This window comes from Mandrillus leucophaeus, unplaced genomic scaffold, assembly GCF_000951045.1.
Source record: "Mandrillus leucophaeus isolate KB7577 unplaced genomic scaffold, Mleu.le_1.0 Scaffold2233, whole genome shotgun sequence".
Taxonomy (NCBI): Eukaryota; Metazoa; Chordata; class Mammalia; order Primates; family Cercopithecidae; genus Mandrillus; species Mandrillus leucophaeus.
Window position 1 is genome coordinate 63,140 of NW_012102292.1, and position 25,304 is coordinate 88,443.

Sequence of the window (25,304 nt, forward strand, 5' to 3'; positions counted from 1 at the left end):
TGGCACAATGGTTATAACTCATATTCTGGCTTTGAATCCTAGAATTAGTAAATAACATAAGACAAACATGAGTATAATTATCAACACTCTTTTCCAATCAAGGAGTGACCCCCAGGAGTGGGGATCTATCCAGGAGAGATGTTCTTGCACACCCTTCTGTATGGCTATTTGTTGGGCTTGTAGATCTATGGCATTTAGGGATTCTAGAATTTTAGTTTCAAGTTACTTTACGTCTGCTGTTAAATTATCATGAAAGGTTCCCCAGAGGTGTTGTTGCACCTCATTCCAACTATGTATTGATTGATTCCAAGGTAGAGAGGTAACACAGATGTGCCTAAGCTACCAGTCACAGTTTAATTGCTGTTTGAATGCAGGTGCCTCTTGTCGCTCCCCTATATATTCCAATTCAGCCTCAAGGGCTTGTAGATGTGCAAGAATCTTTTGCTCTATACCCTGCTTAAGTACATTAGACGCATTTCTGGCCAAATTATCTACAAAAGTAGCTGTCTGTACTGATTCAGTAATAGATGCTACAGCAACACTAGCAGTTGCTAGGATGAGTATGGCTGAGACCGTAAAGGCTATAAGTGTAACTATAAATCTTTTGCGTCTGACCTGGGACAGGGCACATTCTAAGGTGGCAAGGGCAGAGGAACCTTGCCAATCACGTGTTAAATTGACTGGTAGGAAAGCCTCAGATTGTCTCCTCAATACCATGACACTAGCAATATTTAAATTAGATGCATTATAATTAGTGATACAAGAGACGAACCAAGCCCGTCCCTGCATTCGAGTCACAAACGTGGAGTTTTGGGGTGTAATAGAAATATTGGTTCCCAAAAGGAAAACATATGGATGGGTAGTACAAATCAGGCACTGATCAGTGTGATTATGAAAAAAGGTCATAGTATAATTGTGACCGGAATTATGACAGGTCCCATGCCAGGTGTTAAGGGAAGTGCTAAGATGTCCCAGTCGCCATAAAGTGTCTTTGGGTGGCATGGACTCTACTTGGGGTCTGGGATATCCCTCCCCCCATCAGCCCAAATTATAGGGGAGCAGGATGTGGCTACAAAACTGCCATTGATACCAAGATAGACGTGGACATCAGTACGATTGCCCTGCAAATGGCTGTGGGGGCTCCAGTCTAAAATGTTATAATTGCCTAACTGGAGGCTACAGCCCTGTTCCCAGTGACAGACTTCCTAGCTGAAATGGAATCCATTACTTTCCTGGCTTCGTTCTTTAGCACAGGGAGGAATGTTTGGGAAAATGGCATTGATTGCGTTGCTGCGTTTGAGGCTACCTGCTACTAAGACTGTTAAGGCATTTCCTTTGCCACAATGTGGCCAAAATTGTGTTTGGGCAGGTACACAGTAAGGGTCAGAACTTTTATAACTTACACACAGTGGGAGGATAGTGGAGTGATATGTAGTGTTACCTGGCACCTTAGTCCACTGTGTGCCATTAATGAGGGACCCCACTAGGCGTAAATCTATCTCTCCCAGCCAAGCAGTTATGTTACTAGAGGCTGGGAAGGGGGTGTCTGCCCAGGTGACAGGGCAGAAGAAGAGCAGATCTAAGCAATGAGCCCACTGGAGTGTAGCAGGTACAGATTGCAGACAAAGGGAGAGCATTAAAAGGATCAATGCCCTATGAGAGTTGAAATGTACAACAGAGAGCATAGCAAGGAACAAATTATCTGGAGTGAATGGTGTCTGTGTCCGGAGCAGGATTCGCTCAGCCTCCTGAGTTGTCTTCTTCAGCATCCCCCAGGTAATGTCCCGGGCTTGTGTCATCCGAGGAAGCAGCATTGTCTAGGGCTGCAGGTCCTGCTGGGTCATTTTCTTCATTTCTGGTATTAGGTTGGATCCTAGCCATGCCATGGTTTGCTTTGATGCATCCTGCTGGAATCCAAAGAGGATCTGGGGGGGTGTGAACACAAGCATATCCTCTCCCCCATGTTAGCAATTCATTTGGACCACACCATGCATTACTGCTTACATCTTTCCATGAAACAGCAGGTTTCATGTCTTAAGAGGTTTTGGCAAAGTGCTTTTCTACAGCTGATTGAAATGTATCATTTAAATTTAAAAAATTAAGAGTAAATAAAGCTTGTGCCAATAGTGTTGCAGGGTCCTTACTCATATTCCCCCCCCCTTTTTTTAGCATATTTTTAAGGGTGGATGGCCATGTTCTACTATGGCCTGTCCTTGGGGGGTTATACGGGATGCCTGTGAAATGTTGAATGTTCCACATGTGACAAAACTGTTGAAATTGTGAGCTGGCATAAGCCAGACCATTATCAGTTTTATGTTTTGTTGGCCGCCCCATAAATGCAAAAGTTAAAAGAAGACGTTTAATGACACATCGGGTGGACTCTCCAGGAAAGGCATGAGCACTAATTAAGTGAGAATTGGTATCAACAGACACATGTACACATCTTAGATTTCCAAATTCAGGGATGTGTGTAACATCCATTTGCCATAACTGATTAGGTTCTAGTCCTCTAGGGTTAACACCTGTAGAAGGAGGGGACGTGCCTGTGAGCTGGCAATATGGGCATTGCAGGATAATTTGTCTAGCTACTCTCTGGGTCAGTTGAAATTGTTTAGATAAGTTTCTCCAATTTTGGTGGAAAAATTGATGCTATTGGGTGGCTTGGTTAAGCAGCGATGTCATAACTTGTAGGTCTGCTCGTTCATTGCCATAAGCCAATGGGCCAGGCAGTGAGCTGTGAGCTTGAATATATGTGATAAAAATAGGATGTGTACGTTCATCTAGCAATTGCTGAAGTCGAGCAAAAAGTGCACACAGCGTGGGCTCCGGAGTGGACATAATGAGGGTTGTTTCAAGGTTCTGCAGTAAATAAATAGAGTAAGCAGGGTCACTAACAATACTGATGGGCTAAGCGAAAAAATTCTCCAAGGCCAGTATTAAGGCTCCAACTTCAGTTCTCTGAGTGCTAGGAAATCCAGAACGAGTGAGGGAATTATGCAGTCTCCACCAAATAGCCACTTTTCCATGTTCACCAGAGCCATCGGTAAATAGTGCTAAAGTGTTAGGTATGGGCGAGTGAACTATTTTTGTAGGCAAAACCACAGAAGTATGAGATAAAAACTGAAGTAGTTTATCAGCAGGAAGGGCATGCTCTATATGGCCTGTATAATCAGAGAGTGCTATTTGCAGGTCTAAAGATAAAGGCAATACTGCTTCAAATGCCTTTTTACTCAAAGGAATTCTGATGACATCAGGGTCATAACTTAGCAACTGATTGCCTTGTGTGCACCCTGAATGGACGACTTAACTAACTAGCTGGATATATAGAGAGAGTGTTTTAGTCCTGTTATGTGAGCAAAAAACCCATTCTAGAAAGTGCAGCCCTGGGGCCATCTGGCCTATTAATCCTCTTGGGGAATGTTTAGTGGGAAAAACAAACAACTGAACTGAATATTGTAGATCTATGTGATCTAGTTGCCTGTGAGAAATAGCTTACTCTACTCCCTCAATTTCCCTTTATGCTGCAGGAGTTAAGTGCCTAGAAGAGTCTAGGGCAGCATTGCCTCTTAAGATAGAAAACAGGTTTTGTAACTTATTAGTAGTTACGCCTAAGGTGGGGCGAAGCCAGTTAATATTGCCTAGTAATTTCTGATCATTATTTAAGGTGTGTAAGTTGCTAGTATTTAATTTAAACTTTTGAGGTTTTACTGCCCGGGAAGTTAGTATGTACCCAAGATATTTCCAAGGAGAGGACATTTGTACTTTTTCAGGTGCTATGATTAGACCTCTTAACTGCGTGTTCTTTACAACAGAGGCATATAAACTTAAAAGTACTGGCTCTGTTGGGGCTGCCGGTAAAATATTATCCACAAAATGAATAATCTTGCAATTAGGAAATTATTTTCTACTGGCAAGCAAAGCTTGATTTACATGATACTGACACATGGTAGAACTGTTCAGCATTCCTTGAGGAAGCACTTTCCAATAAAATCCGCGAGCTGGCCTTTCATTATTGATAGCTGGTATTGTAAACGCAAATTTTTCTCTGCCTTGTTTTGCAAGGAGAATAGCACAAAAACACTCTTTTAAATCCGTAACAACTACAGGCCAATCTTGAGGAATCACCGCGGGGGAAGGGAGCCCCTGTTGAAGGGGCCCCATAGGTTGCAAATTAACATTAATACCACATAAGCCATGCAAAAGTCTCCATTTACCAGACTTTTTGGGAATGACAGAAATGGGTGAATTCCAAGGGCTATTTGATGGTTCTATATGGCCGGCTTTTAATTGCTCCTCAACTAATTTACGGGCTTTTTGTAATTTCTCTCCTTTTAAAGGCCACTGTTCTACCCAAATTGGATCTAGAGAGAGCCACATCAGGGGTAGGGGAGGAATTACAACAGTGGCCATTATTAGAAAGGGGTCTGTAGAGTGACCCCCACATTGGGCTAATAGGTCCCACCCCCAAAGATTAACAGGGATGGACATGATTAGAGGTTGTATACCTGCTTTCCTTCCCTCCAAATTGCAACATATTAGTGGATGTGTGCTCTGCTTGGCTGTGTGCGCTTCCCCAATGCCGACAATTTTTTGTTTCTGAGTGATCCAAGGACAAGTTTCTGGACAGTTTCATCACTCGTGATTGAAATATCTGCCTCTGTGTCCAATAAGCTAGTAACATCTTATTTCCAATTTTTAAGGTAATCATGGGTCTCTGACAAGTGATTAATTGGTTCCAATATACTCCTGTGGCTCCTGTGCTTCCAAAACTTCCCTTTCCCCTTCCTTCTCCCTTGGCATTGGGGACCCAGTATGGTAAGAGTATTAACTGGACTACCTTTGATCTAGGGAGAAGAATATGCAGACCTTTACATTCCGTCATAACTAATATCTCACCTTGATAATCACCATCAATTACTCAAGTGAGCACATTAATTCCTTTACTGGATAGGCTTGATTGCCCTAGAACTAATCCCACTGTTCCCGGAAGCAGTGGGCCCCAGATCCTGGTTGCAACCCTTTTAGAGTCTTCTCCTTCTTTTAGCACTAATTCGCTGGGGCAGAGTAAGTCCAGTCCTGCACTTCCCGTGGTGGCTGCTCTGAGAGAGAAGACTGTGGGCTTTCCATCTGACTGAAGAAAGCTGCTGGCATTGCCCCTGTTTGGAACAGGGCCTGGGGCTGGCCCCTCATGAAGTTTCCCACCTGGTTACTTAGGGGGTTGCCGTTTTTATCAAATTTGAACCCGCACTTATTTGCCCAATGTTTCCTCTTTTTACATCAGTGGCATATAGAAGGGGGTTCTTTTCCTGAGTTACCTTGGTCTCTATTATTGGGGCATTCCTGCTTCATATGGCCTGGCTCGCCGCATAGAAAACAATTTGGGTTTCTCTCCTTTTTCGCTTTAGGAGGCCTTAATGCCATAGCCAATATTTTTGCTTTGTGTGTTTCAGTCCCCATCAGTTGATATGCTCGTATAAATTCCCCAACTATGGCTGCGTTTCCTCTGATTGCCTGCATTGCTTGCTGGCAGTCGATGTTAGCATTTTCATAGGCCAATTGCAACAATAAGATATCAGTGGCCTGAGCATGACTAATTTGTCTCTTAATTGCCTGGGTTAACTGATTGATAAATTCAACAAATGGCTCCTGAGGCCCTTGTCAAACATTTATAAAAGATCCCTGTTGAACTCTGCTCTGGGGAATTCAGTCCCAAGCCCTGAGAGTGCACAAAGACACTTGTGCATAGACCTGGGGATCAAAATTTAGTTGTCATTGTACATCAGCATGGGGACCCCTCGCCTGGAGCATAGCAGCTGTTATGTTTTGCCTAGCCAATTGATTCTGACTGGCTTGTTGTTTGCATAACTCATCATAGTCTGCCCTTCAGAGGTATTGGCTGGGCTCCAAAGTTGTTTTAGCTAGCACTGACCAGTCCCATGGGGTCATACAGAAGTTGTCTGACATGGCTTCAATTATTCCTTTTGTAACGGGCTAGCGGCTCTATTTTCTTTAATTCTTTTTCTTATCTCTTTATAAGCATTAAAAGAAATGGGTTCATATACCCGATCGCCTTGTCAATTTTGCATTACCGGGCAGGCCAAGAGCTCCCCTATGAATGCCACTTACCTAAGACAGGGTCCCATAGCTGTAGTGTATCCCTTGTCTTTTTTTCCAATTTATTGGAATTTATTGGAGGAGGGGGCTTTGACAAAACTTCCATTTCCTCTTTGGTATATTTGCCCAGAAACAGGGGGCTGAGGGAGATAGAGGTGGTGAGGTAGGTGATGGTTCCTCCTCTCTCCCCTTTTTAGGCTCTTCTGTGTATAGCGGGACCAAAGCAACCCTAACTAAAGAACATAACGTTAGAGATATTGTTGGGACCCGCTGCCCTTGTACATGATGTTAAGATTTCTCCCAACTTGTTCCCAGAGCTCTACATGTAGTATACCTTCTCCCAGGAACCATGGGTTATGGGAAGCAACAGTTTGCATTAGGTCCCTTAATTGAGGCTGCGAAACTGAGGCTCTGCTAGTTTTAAGCAGCTGTTTCAATACTTTTATATACTCTTTTATATACTTTTATATACACTGATGCCTGTTGTTTGATGATGAAACCCTAGCCTGAACAATTCCCTCGATCTTGGAAATCCTGAGTGGGCACCTATGACTTACTGACTTACTGACTGCACAGTCTCTTCGCCTTCGTTTTTGAGAGTTCCATTGTGATCCGCTGCAGCGTTCCTCACACGGGGCACCACCTGCCAGGTCTGACTGGCAGACCCTGACCAAGCGATGGATGAAAAAATGTACTCACACACAGGTATCTCGTGAAAGAGATGGCTAGGAGACTGTGCTGTTCACAGGAAGAGTTTTAGCAGCCTCAGCCCCAACAACAAGCCAGCGCTGCGGGCAAATATTCAGTACAGATTTAATGACAAAGGCTTTGAGTCAACACGTCTTGTGGGTAACTAATATGGTCGCCCTCCCCCCGCCCCCCCCGCCCCCAGAGACAGCAGTCCTGTGCACGGATGATTACAGACCAGGTTCTGGGGCCTAAGTAAACTAACTTTTTTAGATCAATTTCTTTACACTTCCTTGTTATCTACCTTTTGCTCTCAGGCTCTGGATAAGAGACTTTGGCTGCCTTCAGCCCAATTATCTTTCAAAGCTTTTGCAGAACCTCCTGGCATTCCAAGAAGGTTTGTGTTTTTCCTATAATTCCTTCTTATAATTTCTCCCACCACCCTGACTGATCTACACATTAATCTGTGAGAACATGAATTGCTACAGATTTTGGATTGAAATGTCTGCAATATTTATAAAACTGTAAACTGTTTCCACCCTTTCCACTTTAACCTAATGTTCACATTGTTATGTATTTCTTAGTAAAAAATATGCACATTTGCACAATAATTCACGTTCAATGATGTTGATTTTAGTTCTATTAATCATAACAACAAGTAGAGAACAATTTATTTATCTGTCAGGTATAGAATGGTTTAATTAATTATGACATATTAATGCTTTAAGATTCTAGAGAGTGGTTACAAAATCGAGGGAGATATATACGTACTGTCATGGTAAGATTCTGTATCCATTTTATTAAGTGGCAAAGGCAAGTAGCATATCAATATATACATAATTATCAAAATGACCAATATGCTAGTATTTTCATAGCACATCTGTATATAAGAAGCCTAAAATCAGCTTTAAAATAATAGATATCAGATTAATAATTATGGTGAACTCTGTGATGGGGTTTAAATTGTGCAAGGACTTTGAAAAGGAAGAAATTATAATATATGTGTATATTTAGATTGTTTGCAACAAGAATACATATACACACTGCTATTTTTGTGATGAGACTCTTTAAATAAGAAAAACAGCAAAAATAGTAGCTGTGTATTAGTCAGTAAAAATAACCACTAGTTGATGCAACAGACAAACCCTAAAATTTGAATGGCTTGACACAAGAAAAGTTTCTTTTATGTGCCCATAAGTTCTGATGCGGTTTGGCAGGGGCTCTCTACTCTCACGTGACCCAGGGATCCAGGCTGCTTCCACCTTCTGAATCCATCATCTCAAATGAAGCTGCCGTGCTTACTATTGGATGGAGGAAGAAAACTTGGAAATGGCACACTGGTTCTCAAGTGCCTGGATGTGACACACAACACTTCTGCTCATGTTTCAGTGGTAACAAGTGGTCACATGACCCTTCCAAACTGCAAGTGGGCTGTACTGTTCCCATGTGTCCGGGAAGGAGACAAAGATAAAATGTGAGTGAGTGGTATAGTCTCCTCCATAAACTGTTGTGTAGGAGGTGCTCAAAAAAAGCAATTATGATAATTTGGTATTAAACAACCCTTCTCATTGCTGGGAGTTTCTGAGAAGCCCACATTTGCCTTGAAGTTCTCTAACTTTTTCAAGTGCCTGCTACGTGACTGATGCTTTGAAATGTAGGATCAAAACTGTCCAAGAACCTTGAAAGTCTCAGCAGGAAGGCTCATCAGGGAATCTTCCCTTTATAATACCCATTAAACAATTAGTAGGCTTAGAACTTTTCCTCCATTGGATTCCTGGTCAAAATGTTAACCTGTGAGTTTCTGCTACCCTCCACATGCCTAAACACCTGTCAGGTGCCTTTAGACACAATGAAAGCCCATATTTTCCTGTGGGGCAAGTACTAGACAAGAGAAAGTAGAAACTTGGTTAATTATTCTACTAAAATTTGAGCTAGTACTCCCACCAAGGCAGCATTTTTCACCTCCTGGGAGACTCTGGGGTTTTAGGACTTCAGCCTTAGTAGATGTTGACTCCACAGTGATTCCCATGTTCTCCAGCTTATGCGGGAGACTTTAGATTTTCACCACCAAGGTAACGTCATTCATCCTTGTATGTGTTCAGTGACCAGTTTCAAATAAAACACCCCATTAAATTCCTATTACAAATAACAAGGTGGTTTAAAAAAACTCTCTCTGTATAACTTCATATCTCAAGAATAGTATTATCATGTGCTAATCACATTCCACTCACCATCTATTTAGAAAAGTTTGAGAGTGTATTTAGACACACAGTTGGGGTGACAGGATGTGTAAAGGGGAGGGCAGGTGATTTCACTTAGCCTTCACAGCAAGCAGCAGGGAGGAGCAGGCAGCAGGCCAGATTCCAATTGGAAGAGAGGGCACATAGGGGAGACCAAGAGAAGGCCTCTATGATGAGGGAAAGTGTTAGGGCTGGACAGAAATTCCTGCACCTGGGTAGAGTCAGCTCTCAGGAACCCTAGGGCTCAGGCAGGAGGACTCTAGGTTAATAAAGCCCACAGACTATCCCCAGATTATGTTTCATTCTCATTGTCACCTTCCTTTCGTAGGCCTGCTTTCAGTACCATCTCCACAGGGTCCTTCTTTTGGCCACTTAAGAGACATTATGCAGTACTGAGAAAACAAAGGAATTAAAGGACAGAGGTATACTTCAGGCTGGAAAGAGTGAGAATAGAATGGGCTCTAGATGAATTCAGACCAACCTTGTGGTTTACCAGTGATAAGATCTTGGGAAAGTTACTGAGCACCATGAGACTCAGGTTCATCCAGAAAATGGGTTTGATAGACCATTTTTTAGGACAGTTATAATGTAGCAAATGTATTAAAACACTGGGGACAATGCCTGGAATATATTGAATATTTAATGATTGACAGTCATTTCTAGTATTACTTTGACCCCAGGTGCTACCACTCTCTACTTTGGAATATTTCTTATTGTCCAGGACATCTCAGAGAATCTGCAACTCAATAGGAAACTGCATTTCCTTCGTGAATATGTATGTGGTGGGGGGGGGTGTACGTGTGTGTGTGTGTTTGTGTGTGTACTTTCATAGAACAACAGATGAACATGGATAAGACAAGAATTAATGACCTTCTCCTTTTATTTCTGTTTCACAACACCAGTTCAACTTTATTGCTAAGTTCTTACATTCTCCAAGAAAATACCTATTGCAAATCACAGCAAGATGGAAGATTTCCCAAAATGTTTTACAAAATGGCAAACTCTTGCACTTGAAATGGATAAGCAAAACTACATGTGTGGTCGCATCATCCACATACATAGATGTTGAAGCTAACTAAAACTTTTATTAAAGGAACACTATTTGAAAATTACCAAAAGGACACAAAAAGAAATCTCCAAGTCACCGTATGGAAGAGAAACCTAAAAGCGGTATACAATGTGTTCCCTTCCATTCACTGTGCCTTCTACTACTGATAACACTGACTTCTCCATAAAACACAGAAGGAAGAATGGGACTGATTTCACACAGGGCAGGGAAACTGCTGGGTGTGTCCCTGAAGCATGCATTGGCCCATTTCCCTGCCCACTGGCCCTGGTTGCATCTCATGCTCAGACTCCCTCTTCCTCCTCTCTCAAAGCATCTTCATACAGGGATGGGTAAGAACTGGGATCCCTCCCGTTGGCATTGGCTATGTACTCAAGAACTTTCATCTTGCTGGTCTCAGCGTGGGCCCTTGGACCCCACAGGAACTCATAACATGCAGGATCAGTGCCGGGCACGTGCCGGTACACCAGGTACTTTTCCTGCACCCAATCATGGGTGAGGAGCTTCTTGGGCTCCCCAAAGAGGAAGTGCTCCCTTCCAGCATACACCCCCATAATGCTCAGGACTTCCCACATAACCTCTTCAGGGACGCAGTTCCCCTCCATGAAGATCACACCCAGGACTATTATCAGAAGGCCAGACTTGGGCATGCTCTGCTCATCACCCTGTATGCCATCATAAGAGAGGCTGAGGGAGGTGACAAGGACATAGGAGTGGCTAGTGGGGTCCACTTCCTTCACGTCAATGCCAAAGAGCAGTTGCATGCATTCAGAGGCTTCCCTAAATATCTCAGGAAAGTAGTCCTCATAATTTTTGATGACACTCCCCAGCATTTCTGCCTTTGTGATCAGTCCCTTGACTCGATACTTGCGGAGCAATAAATGAACCAAATCAATTATCTTGTCATGTAGTATATCTTGGGAAAAGGACTCAGGGTCTATCAGGTCGGGCGAAGTACTTGGCCCCTCCTCTTCTTGGCTGCTGGAGCCCTCATCAGATAGGCTCCCAAAGATGGAGTCCATGGCAGTGGGAGAGGAGGACTCCCCCTGAGGACTCTGGGGAGGACTTGGTGACTCAGTAGCAGGCACCTCCTCTAGAGTGCCCACATTCAGAGTAGAGGAGAAGGAGGCAGCCTCCTGCTCCTCAGCTTGGAGAGCCTGTGCGCCACCCACCAAGCCCGGGTTGTCTTCTTGGGCCTGAAGGCCTTCCTCAGGCTTGCAGTGCTGACTCCTTTGCTCAAGAGGCATGATGACTCTGGTTAGGTCAGCAGGCCAAACTGTGGGAAAGATCTGGGTGATGGGGCCCCACAGCCTGGGGAGAGAGGGAGTGTGAGAGCAGACTCAGATGAGATATGAACCATGGAGAATCTCACAGAGGCCTACTTACACTTCTCCTCCGGTGATCCTCTGGGTCCTCCTGGGGCTCCTGTCCTCTTGGTTGGCCTGTTCTCTAAAAACCTGAAAAAGGAAATGAGAAGGCTGCTCAAGATGCAGCTGGACATCAGAGCAGGAGGCTCCAGGACTGAGGTAGGGCAGGTGAGACTGCAAGCGGGGGGTCCCTCACTGTACTGGGGCAGGTGGGGCCATTTGCAGGTTGAGGGTGAACATCTCATCTAGGCTGCTGGCACTGCCTGGGCTTCCTGTGTTCTGAGACCTGAAGACATTGCCTGAGACCAAGGCCTCACTGCTCGGTTTTTGGAGCTTCTGGAAGAGGAATCATGGGGCCCTCAGGCTGCACACTGCAAGCACCTATCCTGGCACGCCAGCACAGTCAGAAAGGCGGGCCAAACTCTGTGAGTTTCTCACTTTTTTGGAGTGGATGGTCCCCTCTGTGTTCAGGGCCCTCAACTTTCTCCTGCCAGGGCCTGGAAGACACACCTCTCCTGACCTGAGAAACTCTCAGATCCATAGCTCTTTCCTAATATGAAAGAGGACATGTGGGGATACACATCTGCCCACATGTACACAAGGCTACCCAGGAAGGACAGCAAGAGATGGTGACAGTCAGCTGGGTCCATGTGTCCTGGGGTAAGGAGCCTGCTTGGTCCCCATCTTGATGCCTATCTTGGCCTGGGACCCTCCCTCTGTTGACCTGAGGCCATCTCCTTAAACCCAACTCTACCTCCAGGAGACACCAGAAGAGGAAATCAGGGAAACAGAAACACCCATGATCCCAGCGACTTCCCATGGCAAACAGAAGGGGCAGGAAAGGGCTGGGTCCCATGTTTTTGGTAAGTGCGGTCCCGTCAGCTCCCACCTTGATTCTGGTCATGCCTGGGACCCTCCCGCTGCTGACCTAACTGCAGCCCTCTCAGACCAATGCCTCTGCTCCCTGAGACCAATGATCCCAGTATAAGAGAGGGGTCTCAGCAGGTAGTTCTGCCCATGCTCTCTGGGGAGACAGCAGGGGCAGAGCAGATTTCTATGTGGCCCTCCTCTGTGTTCTGGCCAGGGGCAACCTTCAATCCTCCCTCACATTTCTCACCTGGACTCTTGGCAGATCCTGGGACCACTGTATTTGCGGACCAGATGGGGCTCCTTCTGTTGACTGGAAGTCGTCCTCTGAGAACATAGTGCTCACCTGCCCGAGATTCCAAAACAGAAGTAAGGGGCCCCACGTCCCATCACCTCGTCATGTGGTTGTCCAGAGCTGACAGCAGAAGCTGGCTCCTTCGGTTCTGGGGTGGGGATTCCAAAGTCCTCCTGTGGGTTTTTCAACTTTACTTCTGCCGGGGCCTGTCCTTCCTTGACTCCCAACCCCTGAGATGAGCAGACATATCCCTTTACACCAAGACCTCATCTCCCTGAATGTTTCCCAACTTTCTGCCTGTGGTACAAGTGAGCTTGCCACTTGGGGCCACCCATGATCAGGTCCCCATACAGCCAACCACAGCGGATAGAGAGACTCTGTGGGATCCCTTCATTATGGGATGGAGATACCTCCAGTCCTCACAAAGGGGACACACACACCTTGAGTCCTAAAGATCCTGGGACTCCTCCCTCTGCTGACCAAGTGTGGCTCCACCTGCTGACCTGTCATCACCCCCTTGAAACAAGGTGCTCACCTCCATGAGCAAGGTGCCACCCCCAACCTGGTGGCAGAATTGTGAGCACGGCACATGCCTCCCCTACCTGGGGCCTCCCAGGGATGAAAACAGGGGAAGCTGGGATTTGTGAGGTCCCTTTTTCTTTGGCACGCGGGAGGGTACATTCTTACCTTCAGTCTTCATCAATTTTCCTCTCCTTGACTACTGGTAGATCCTGGACTCCACCCTGTGCTGACCAGGTGTGTATCCCTCTGCTGACCTGAGGACCCGCCTCAGGCCAAGGGCCCCACCTCTCTGAGATGTGGGAGGCAGAAAGTGAAGGGGCACTACACGGACACCCCTGCATGGGATGCCAAAGGGTGACAGATGGAGCAGATTCAGGGGTGCCTCCTCTCTCTGGGTGTCCTCCAGGTATTCAGATTTACTCCTGACAAGGCCTATCCATGTCTCTCCTGCTGAACTGTGGATGAATTTTGCAGGCCAAGACCACCATCTCCCAGAGAACTCCAACTAGGAAGTGGAGAGCTGCCTCTTTTTCCTAGAGTCCTGCCTGGGGCCTCCAACGACTGATGGCAGGGGCAGGTTTTCTACCTCAGGGATAATTGGTTGCCTGAGTCCTCCCTCAGTGCTCTGGGACTCCCCACTGGGTTCACCTGAGGCCCCACTCCTCAGACCACAACCCACTCCTCTCTGACACCACAAAGGCAGAGTGAGGATGCACCACATGTGGCCACTGTGCCTTAGAACTCCAAGGGCCAAGGTCCCTACTGACCTGGAGTCCAAGGTGTCCTGAGTCCTCCTTCTTCTTCTTCCTCTTGATGCTGGCAGGGCTGCACCCAAGACCCTCTCTGCGGATCTGAGTCTCCATTCCTCAGATTCCCAAGGCTGAATGAAGAGGCACCTCAGTCTGAGACGGCGGGGTGGCGGGGGGTGGGGGAGCCGTGCTGGGGTGCTGGGTCCCTTCAGTTGTCCCTCAGGCCTCCCTCGCCTCCCAGCAGGGACTGGGCCCTGTCTGTGCTCCCTCTAGGTCGTTCTCATGATACCAAGCTCCTTCCCTCCGTCAGCCCAGGATGCGGAAATCAGAAACCATATGCCTAGCGGCCATGCCAGGAACTTCCCAGGGCTGACAGCAGAGAGGGAGCCTCGCTCTGTGGGGCCTCAGCCTTCCCTCAGGGTCCTGACCTTGATGCCTGGCAGAACCTGGGCCCTGCCCTCTCCTAACCAGCACTGCCCTGGTCACACCAAGCTCTGACCCCAAAGTCCCCTGAGGCTTAAGCGGCGGGGGACAGAAGCCGACGGGGGTGGCGGGAGGGGACGGCCCAGACTGAGAAGTCCGTCCCCGTGGGGTGATCCAGGCCTGGCAGCAGAGGCGGTGTTGGATTATTTGGGGTCCTCTATCTGGGGAGGGGGTGTCCTCAGTCCTCCCTCAGCATCTCATCTTGCCTCCTCACAGAGCCTGGGCCTGCTGCCCTTAGCGGATCACAAGCCACCCCTCAGAACCTGGCTGTCACTTCTCTCTGACCCCCTAATGTGCAAGTCCGCAGCACCAAGCCGGGAGGTCCTTTGTGTTAACTGCAGGGACAAGGATGGACTCTGGGGCCCCTCTATCAGCATGGGGTGGAACCTCTCCATAATTTCTCAGAGTCCTGATGTTGATGTCTGGAAAGGCTGGGGCCCCACCCTTTATGGAACTGTCTCTGCCCGGGTCACACCATAGATTCGACTCCCAGAGTCTCCTTGGGCACTGAGGTGGGGGATTGTCTCAGCCTGACAATTTGGTCCCCCCTTGTCTCAGGGCTGGCGCCAGGGTTGGCAATGGATTATCTGGGGCCCTCTATCTGGGGAGGAGGCCTCCTCAGTCCTCCTTCAGCTCTCACCTTGCCTCCTCACAGAGCCTGGGCCCGCTGCCCTCTGCCACTCTCAAGACACCCCTCAGAAAGACGCGTTCGCTTCTCTCAGATCCCAGAGGCGGAAGCCAATGGAGGTCACATCCGGCCCCCACGCCTGGAGCTTCCCCGGATTGACAGCAGGGGCGGAACGCGATTCTGCAGGTATGGGGGCGGGGCGGGGCGGGGCGGGGCGGGGGGGGAAGACTAGTGGCGAGGGGTGGAGATGTGGTCGAGGGTCATGGGGGTGCCTGAATCCTCCCTCAGGTTTCTGACCTTGATTCCTCGCAGAGCCTGGAGCTCCGTCCTCTGCCAATGATGTCTGCTCCTCTCGGACCAAGTCTCTGACTCTGAGTCCCGTGATGTGGCAGTGAGCGGGAGGTGTGAGGTTGGGGGACAACATTGTCAAGGTCTTCCAGGGCTGACAGGAGGGACCGAGCTGGATTCTGTGGCCCCTCTATGTGGGGAGGGTGGACCGTCAGTCCTCACTCAGGAGGGCCCTCCTCTTGGCTGCCGGTTCTTTCATGAAGTGATGGGTGGGAGATACTCTGTTTCAGTCACCTCTGAGCATTGCCCAACTGCATCCCTTGCAGAGAATAGCTGCGGATCCCAGGCTAGGTGCTTCCATGTGGCTTCAGTACCCGTGATTGTAGTGACCTCTGGGAGAAGACGCACACCTTCCCACGGGGGCTCCTCCCCAGCCAGATCTAGACTTTGCAAACTTTTGCCCTGAAAGCTTTATTTTTACACTGAAGAGGCTGAGCAGCTGCAAGAAATTTGTGGAAGTCCTGCGTTTAGAATTTATCTAACACTTCATAGTTCATTATAGTGATTTTCATTTTTTAATTCTCATTCAGTGTCAAAAATCATACTTAACCTAACTATGCCTATTTCAGTCTGATGGTCAATACTCTAATCCATTCGTTATCTTCAGTTAAAATGATAATTGTTAAAAAGCCAATCTTTATCTACTGACATGGTTTTAGTGGTTATTAGCACAAATTCCAGCCATATTCCTTTAATCAACCAGTGTTTCCTCCTGTCCTGAAGTTACCCCTTGACTACTGGCACCTATGGTCTGAGATGCTACCCGAGTTTTCCACAGTGAAGTAGGGGCAGAATTTTAAACATTTCTTTCTTCCTGTCCACCCCAACTTCCCTGCCACTCTTCCCCCACAATCACAAGTATTCCTTCAAAATACAATGAAATTCTCAGGGATCGCTCATGTTTTTTTGTTTAGATTTCATTGTTTATATTGTTTTCTTGTTCCTTTATTTATGTATTTTTAGTCTGTAGTTTTCCAGGGTTGTTTTGGGGAGCCTAAGATAGAAGCCCAAGGCTGAACACGGTGGTTCACACCTGTAATCCAAACACTTTGGTAGGCCAAGCCGGGAGGAACACTTGAACCCCGTAGCTCAAGATTAATCTGAGCTACATAACAAGACCCCATCTCAGAAAGAAAGAAAAGAAAGAGAGAGAGAGAGAGAGAGAGAGAGAGAGAGAGAGAGAGAGAAAGGAAGAAAGCAAGCAAGCAAGCAAGCAAGAAAGAAAGAAAGAAAGAAAGAAAGAAGAAAAAAAGAAATGAAAAATTAGTTGGGTGTGGTGGTGTGTGATTGCAGTCCCAGCTGGTAGGAAGGCTAAGGTGGAAGGATCACTGGAGCCCAGGAGGTCAATGCTGCAGTGAGCTGTGTTCACACCACTGCACTCCTGCCTTGGAAACAGAGTGAGGTCCTGTCTAAAACAAAAACAAAAACAATCCAAAACCAACAGATGCCTGAGCTTGAGCGTCATCTTGGCTGGTTAAGGAATTATGTCTGTCAATTTTTGAAAATAGAATTGCCATCTTTGCAATATTCTATTGCCTGTCAATGATATCATATACTGCCTTGTTTATTTGGGCGCTCTTTGAACTGGATGTATCAGTACTTGTATAGTTGCCTCAGTAAAAATCATACATGCTTTTGTTAGTCTTGTTAGGTAATTTTTGGATATTGTTGCTATTGTGAATGGGATATTTTCTATGACCTGTTCTTAATAGTTATTGTCTGTTTTGCAAATATTTTGATTTTGCTTTATTGATCTTCCATTCACTATTTTTCACATGTCTCTTATTCATTTGACTATTTCAGGTGCGCAATTTTTGAATTTTCTAAATAGACTGTTGCATTACCCTACCAAATATCACTCTTTCTTTCCAATATACATACCTCTTATTTATTTTGGTATCCGTATCTCTGGCTTTGTATTCCAATACAACTTTGAAAAACAGCAATGATAGCATACATTTATGACCTGTCCCTGACACGAATGCTTCCAACATTTTATAATTAAGTATATTTGCTATCGATTTGATGAAACAAAATTTCCTTCTACTCTTAATTTTCTAGTTATTTTTATCATGGATGATTACTAATTTTTTCAAAGCATTTTCTGTATCCGTTAATATGATCATATGTTTTGCCTCTATAATCTTGTTAATATAGGGAATCACACTGAAGGTATATTTTAATGTCAAATTGTATTTTCATTCTTTGGATATATCCTGTTTTTCCATTTAGTACACTACCCTAATGAATTGGCTATTAATTTATTTAGGATATTTGTTGCTATGTAGTAACTTTGGTTTAAGTGTTCTTTTCATGGTGAGGTCCTCTTCTGATATTTGAAACAAAGAACACTAGTCTCAGAAAATGAGTTCCACAATTGCCCATCTTTTTGTTTGGTTTTTAAGAGTTTGCTTAGGATGACAATGAGTTCTCTCTAATTATTTGGTAAAACTGGCCTCTGAAACTTTCTTTTCCTGGATCATTTGTGGGTGGTTTGAACTGACAGTTTTAGTTTGTAATGTTTGATTAAAGTTTTCTATTTCTCTATGGACCAATTTGATCTTTTTTTTTTTTTTTTTCCCGAGACAGAGTCTCACTCCGTCACCCAGGCTGGAGTGCAGTGGCACGATCTCAGCTCACTGTAACCTCCGCCTCCCAGGTTCAAGCAATTCTCCTGCCTCAGCCTCCTGAGTAGCTAGGATTTCAGGCATGCACCACCACACCCAGCTAAGTTTTGTATTTTTAGTAGAGACAGGGTTTCACCATATTGTCCAGACTGGTCTCAAACTCCTGACCTCATGATCCACCTGCCTCGGCCTCCCAAAGTGCTGGGATTACAGGTGTGAGCCACCGTGCCGGGCCATTTTTTTTTTTTTATAAAATATAGTTCATTTCACTTAGGATTTCAAATTTAATGCCATGATATTTATAATGAAATATCTTTATTATAGAAAGTGTCAAACATGTAAAACAGTATAGTATAATATACCCAATATACTTGATATTCAGCATCAAAACTCTTCAATCCATTACTAATCTATTTCCAACTATACTTCTACCTACCCCACATCTCAAATGCTGGAATAATGTAAACCAACTCAGTAACCTTGGATAGAAACCTGGATCCAATATGCCAGTTCATGGTACAGTGCAGCTGACCTGGCTCTGAGACAGCCTATGGCTCAGAGAAAAGGGTCTGGCTTCAATAGACCAGCCTCCCTAGACCCCTACCTCCCACTCTCTGTTCCAGGGCCCTGAGGTACTGCACGCCTTTGTTCTCTTCTAGACACATGCTCCCATAATACTGCTAGCTAACGCTGCCTTCCAGACACCCTCGGGTCTTTCTCGAAATATCTTCTCTGTGAGGCCTTCTGTGAATAACTTTTCTTTTTCTTCATAGAATTTGTGTCTTTATTATTTATTTTTGTAATTTCACTTTCATTTTAGATTCAGGGGGTACATGTGCAACTTTGTTACATGCGTATATTGTGTGATGCTGAGATTTGTGATATTATTAATCCCATCACTCAAGTAGTGAGCGTAGTACCCAATAGTTAATTTTTCAACTCTTGCTTCCCTGTCTTCCTCCACCCTCTAGTATTCTCATGTGTCTTTCATTGCCATCTGTATGTTCATGAGTACCATCAGAAACGAAGTACTCTAAAATTCATGTGGAACCAAAGAAGAGCCCAAATGGCCAAGGCAATCCTAAGAAAAAAGAACAAAGCCAGAGGCATCAAATTACCTAACTCCAGACTATACTACAAGGTAACCCAAACAGTAGGATACTGGTAGATAAACAGACACATAGATTAATTGAACAGAATAAAGAGCCCAGAAATAAAACTGCCCACTTACAGACATCTGATCTTTGACAAAGTCAGCAAAAATAAGCAATGGAAAAAGGAATCTCTATTCCATGAATAGTGTGCGGATAGCGGGCTAACCATATGCAGAAAAATGAAACTGGATCCTGACCTTTCATCATATACAAAAATTAATTCAAGATGGATTAAAGATTTAAATGTAAGGCCTCAAACTATAAGAATCCTAGAAGAAAACCTAGGAAACACCATTCTGGATATCACTCTCGGGAAATAATTTATGACTATGTTCTCAAAAGCTATTGCAACTAAAACAAAAATTGACAAGTGAACCTAATTAAACTCAAAAGCTTCTGCTCAGCAAAAGAAACTATCCACAGAGCAAACAGACAACCTGCAGAATAGAAGAAAATATTCACAAACTACGCATCTGACAAAGGTCTAATATGCAGAATCTATAAGGTGCTTAAACAGTTGCACAAACAAAAACAAATAACCTCATTAAAAACTGAATACCCTTTCTAAAACTGCAATCCTTCCTCTTAACTCATCCCAAACACTTACTCAGTTCTCTAGATTCAATTTGTTTCCATAATATTTATCACCACGTCGACCAAAATTAAGACTGATTAGGCAAAAATAATTGGATAAATGTTTATTGGAAGCCAAATGTGAGGACTGACCTGGGAGGAGGAAACAACAAAGTTCAGAGTGTTCTGGAGTGTCTTACAAGTTGGAAGGGTTTTATGGGGGAGTTTAGAAGAAGAGAGGAGAACTTTTTGTATGGCAGTTGTCGTTTTTTATTAGGGAATACAATACGGAGATGAGAATCATTGTATCAAATTGCAACATACAGGCTAAAATGTCCATATACAAGACAATCAGTAAAACTTCATGATTTAAAAATAAATCAGCCAACTTTTCAATGTTGGTACCTTACATATTAATCCATATGTAAACAATTTGTGGAACACAGGATAAGACACTTTACTGACGGACAGGATGTCACCAGAAGTCACAAGACCTCCCCCAGGTGAGTTAATTTGGAAGCCTGCCAAAGGTGATTTGTAAGTTAACCATTAAATCTACTGCACCTTTAAGTTTGTTTCATGATTCATTGTGTGCCTACCCCTTACCTCACTAGAATATAAGTTCCACCAAGGGAGGAAATGTGTTCAGTGTTGTATCCTCAGAGCCCAGGGCAGTGCCTGGCACACAGTACATGCTCGGTATTCATTTATGGAATGAATAAAGAACTGCCAGTTCTATGGTCCTAGTATTTGGAGCTTCTCTGTACTAAAGTCTCATGGAATTTTCAATCTTTCCGATGACCCAACAGCCAAAGTTTGGATGCTCCCACTATCTTCTAATTGTTGGCTCCTGGACCAGGTAAGCATCTGAATTTCAAGGGGACTCCAAAGGCCTGCTTTCCCAGCTTCTGGTTTGTGCTCCTGGAATCCTGGGTAAGTCAGCATGGCAGGGCTCCAACCACCCAGGGCTATCTGAACACTCTCTCCTGTCAGGAGGCAGCTGTGACCTTTCCCTGATGCCCTGTTTCTTTTTCCATCTTGTTTGGATCTGCAAGTTAACACTGTAGTCCCTGCAAGGTGGAATATAACAGCCTAATTGTACCTGTCGGGATTTGGGGTTTCCTTCTCCTGAGGCCCATCTCTAAGCCCCCATCACCTTTGCTGCGGTGCCCACAATTGCCCGCAGTCTCCTGTATCTGACTTCAGTCTTCCCCCCTGGGGCTTGGAATTGCAGCTCTCCAATACAACTACTCAAGACTCAGTGTTGAGGTTTATGAGCAGTTAATCTTTTATTTAAAATTCTCTACTTAGAAATCCCCTTCCAAAGTATTGTGGTTCAGATGGAACTGGCAGAAGATGAGGTAGCCATTTGGTGAGTTTCCTAGGGGTTGGTAAATAATAAAGAATGTTGTGTGAATGAGTGACAAATCACTATAATGATGAGTTACTTTTCAAATGATCCCCTATGTAATGCCCACACATTAATTAAACTAATCACCTCGTTAAGGTGCCTATGAGTTTTTGCTTTCTAAACTTGATCCACAGAAGTGATGCAGAACTGTTCTTTCAGTGGCCAAAGAGCCATCTAGGATCTCAGTGTACCCCCAAAATAGTTTGAGAAGACTAATGGGTGAAGCAGACTATGAGATCTGTGGTCATTAGTATACTCCTCCAGGTCCCAGAAGATCTTCAGGTCAAATTGGGATTTGGAAAGGAGCCAGGAAGGGTAAGGTTTTCTTGTTACCACAGGATGTAGGCTGTGATGAGTTTGGAAAAGTTTGAGAAGGATCATCTGCTGGATCCATCTACACTGCCTTAGGCTGGCCACAGGAGGAATGTAGAAGTAAAATGGGACTGGAGGTGAGCTGGAGCCCTGCAAGATGTCATGAACTGAGTGCTTCCAGAAAGAGCTCCAGAGCAGACTACTTTGTCGCACTCCAGGATGACAACTGGGACACTTAGTGTCCCTTGTTGGAGAGAAATGACAGATGGGGAGAGTGCTGACTCTAGGATGCCTAAGTACTGCAGGGCTAGCGCAGCTAGGGGGTCTCACAGCGCCCCACCAACAGCCTCTTCTGGAGGCATTCCCAGGGTCTAGCATATTCCACAGAAGCCTCCTGTGTGGTCACACACCACAGAGGATGTAAGCAATCCTGACCAGGGTAAGGCAGAGCAGATGGGAGCCTTCCTGTGCCCATACATGTGAAGGTCCTGACTGTCTCTGGATGTCTTGAGTCTGCCCACTGAGGGACTGATGTGAGACCTGTCAGTCACGGTCCTGCTCTCCTAAGAAACCTCTCTGTTCCACCAGCTATGACTGAAGCCCTGCACTTAACTTCAGCTTCCTTGGCAAGCGGCTGACCTCCTGCATGGTTCTTGAAAGGTGTATTAGTCCATTCTCATGCTGCTGGTAAGGACTTACCCGAGACCTGGAAATTTGAAAAAGAAAGGAGTTTAATTGGACTTACAGTTCCACATGGCTAGGGAGGCCTCACAATGATGGGGGAAGGCAAAAAGGAGCAAGTCACGTCTTACATGGATGACGGCAGGCAAAAAGATCTTGTGCAGGGCAACTCTCATTTTTTAAAAACCTTGGGATCTCATGAGACTCATTCACCATTATGAGAATAGCATAGTATGGGGTGACTGCCCCCATGATTCAATTATCTCAAACCGAGTCTCACGACACGTGGAGATTATGGGAGTACAATTCAGAAGGAGATTTGTGTGGGGACACAGAGTCAAACCATATCACCAGCTCTTCCCTGTGGCAATTACCCCGTCAGCCTTTCCGGAGCAAATAAGGGGTCCTGGGTCTCCTTTTATCCTTGATCCCAGGGCAGGAGCTGAACATAGGGACAGCAGGGGCTAGTGGCAGGATGCCTGTTATGTCCCAAGGGAAATCCACAAAATAGCATGAGAGGACAAAGCCAAGGTTGCCCATCACTCAGACTGAGGGTAGTGCAAACGAGCCCTGCAGACACTGACACCTACGTGGATGCAGTGAGAGTCCACATGTCTCATGAGCACTGTGCTTCGTCCTACTTGTCCCACCATGTATCTGGTTGCCAGCCTGCTCAGTGGAGTTGGCTTGAAGGAAATCATTGAGTCACCCAATCTGCTGAGAATAAAAGAGACCAGGCCAGGCAGGTACACAGCAAGGCAGGACACATGTCTGGACATAATAGCAGCCTCTGGAAGACTGGACCTCTAATATTCATGTCAAATGGTCGCTATAGCCTGGCAACTGCACTTGGGCCATGAGCTTCCAGGGTACCCTAAAGGTCAATGGAAGTCTTCCTGGAGGCTGGACTTCTTGGCACATTTGGGGTTCTAAGCCTGCTGCAGGCTCTACCATCTTCTCACTTGATTTATCTCTGGGATCCCTTTGTTTTATTTGTGTGTAATGCATTTTATCTTGCTGTATTACATAATTCTTTGTAGCCTGCCCCAAATATTTTCTGAGTGAAGCAGGAGTGAAAAAGAGGGGGAGGAAAATAGTGAGCGAAAGTCCCTTCTCATTCCCACTTAACTCCTTAATGTCTTCACTTCATCTGCATTCCCCTCTGGATCCCCAATGTTCTATTAATGGAGCACAAGCTCATTGCGGGGCTGGTGGTTCCAAACTGCAGGTGTTCTGAACTGCAGCCCATCTGGAGCTCTCAATGCAGAAACTTCTCCATCTTTCTTTATCCTAGGACCCACCTCTCCTCCACGGCATTTGTCTCCATGTCATATGGATAGAACAGGAGAGAGGCCATTGGGTAGGATTCTGTTTCAAGCTCTCACTGGCACCACCACTTGGCTCCTTTAAGATCAGTCCTAGGGGCATATTGATAGGGCAATAGTCAGCAGTGGAAGATGGCTGGCACTCCCTTGTTTGTGGTGGGGGGCGGGTAGCTCAACCCGGTAAAAGAGACAGGGCTTTGAACCCATATGAAAGTAAGTTTGAATATGAGCTCTGTCACTTATAAGCCCATACATCAGGTATCCTTTATGTACTTCAGTTTTCTCATCTGTAAAATGGGAGTAATAATAGTACAACTTAAGAGTGTTTATGTGAGCATCATATAACATGCCACTTGTATGTAAAATGCTTAACCCTAATAACGTGGTCATTAATAAGTGGCCATTATTATTGCATGCCCATGCTGTATCTTCCCCCACATTTTAATATTCCTGAACCTGTATATGTCTTATGATCCATATGTGCATTAATAAATGCATTTATTTTCTTTTCTCCTTGAAAATCTGTTACCATGGATTCTTTAATCCCACATCTTTGAACTGCATAGACATGATATAACTTGTTCTAGTCCTGCTTGGGGCAATAACCAGGGCTACTGAACCAGGACCTGGATCAACACATAGGTCTGTGAGAGTTGCTTCCAAGACTTCCTCCAGGCTCGCCCTCCCTGCATCCAATCTCACACCCCAGAGCTCTGCAAGGGAGAGTCCTCCAGGTGAACACACTGAATGCCAAAGAAAAGGTCCCACACTGTGCCTGATCCTGGTTTCCCAGGTTCACATCTGTGAGGAGTACTAGAGCCACATTCCAAATTCTCCAGGCCACTGCTTGCACTTCATTGGGATGGCCCAATGGTTATTTTAAAAAGTGCATTGTTCCTTGCACAAATGTTTGCATATTTTGCAAAAGCCTAGAGTTACCTACTTTCCAAGTATAAATCTCTTTTTGTGCCTAATGTGTTGCCAATTTTCTTTTCTCCCTATCTTAAATTTAAAGGAGCAGATAAAAGCAATCTTATGTGCCCAGAAAGAAGAGAACCAAATATTTGTGACCAGCTCTGATATGCACAACTGAGGTCATTTTAGAGGATGAAGCTGAGGCCCCTTTTCTCCATCTACTTGTCATTGCTCTAGTCCAGGCCTGCTCCTATTCTGTGGGAATCCTCAACCCTGGACATTCCAGTCTCTTAACTGTTACCGTATGACAGTAGCAACACAAAGAAGTAGGAAGAGAATGGAACTGTATGTGAACAAACCCACTGTATATATTTTAATTAAGCTGGTATTAATTTAAATAGATTGGTGCAAGTTAAACTATCAATTGTAGTCCCGAGGACAACTGCTAAGAAAATAATACCTTAAATGACAATGGGATTAAAATGGTAGACTAGAAAAACATATATTTTTCACAAAGGAAGGTAGTATTGAAAACATAAAGAAGGAAAAATACATATGTGATATAAAGAGTAAATCACTGGCTACAACACAGAAATATTACCTTACCAGTAATTTTAAATGTAAATGGATTAATCACCTCAATTAAAGTCAGAGATTGGAGAAATATATTTTGGAAGCCTATTCTAACTATATACTGATTATAAGAGAATCCCGGGGTATGAGCAAGATGGCCGAATAGGAACAGCTCCAGCCTCCAGCTCCCAGCATGAGCAACACAGAAGACGGGTGATTTCTGCATTTTCAACTGAGGTACCGGGTTCATCTCACTAGGGAGTGCCAGACAATTGGTGCTGGTCAGCTTGTGCAGCCCGACCAGTGAGAGCTGAAGCAGAGCGATGCATCGCCTCACCTGGGAAGCACAAGGGGGAAGGGAATCCCT

The 25,304-nt window shown here is 45.1% G+C and overlaps 1 protein-coding gene across 2 annotated transcripts in view; it reads right to left on the bottom strand.

The window, feature by feature from the left end:
- Positions 1-9,923: 9,923 nt before the first annotated feature.
- The window catches only part of LOC105540638 (melanoma-associated antigen 11), a 32,789-nt gene continuing 17,408 nt past the window's right edge, over positions 9,924-25,304 (bottom strand). The window contains exons 1-5 of one of the 2 annotated variants that reach the window (XM_011981330.1): positions 15,031-15,133; positions 13,926-14,038; positions 12,592-12,687; positions 11,494-11,564; positions 9,924-11,418 (exon numbers count right to left, since the gene is read on the bottom strand). In XM_011981330.1, coding sequence (XP_011836720.1) covers positions 10,392-11,418; positions 11,494-11,564; positions 12,592-12,687; positions 13,926-14,021 — 1,290 coding nt within the window. In that variant the 5' untranslated portion in view covers positions 14,022-14,038; positions 15,031-15,133 and the 3' untranslated portion in view covers positions 9,924-10,391. Of the gene's footprint in view, positions 11,419-11,493; positions 11,565-12,591; positions 12,688-13,925; positions 14,039-15,030; positions 15,134-25,304 lie in introns of those variants that run through there. The other variant, XM_011981331.1, reaches the window with a different exon arrangement.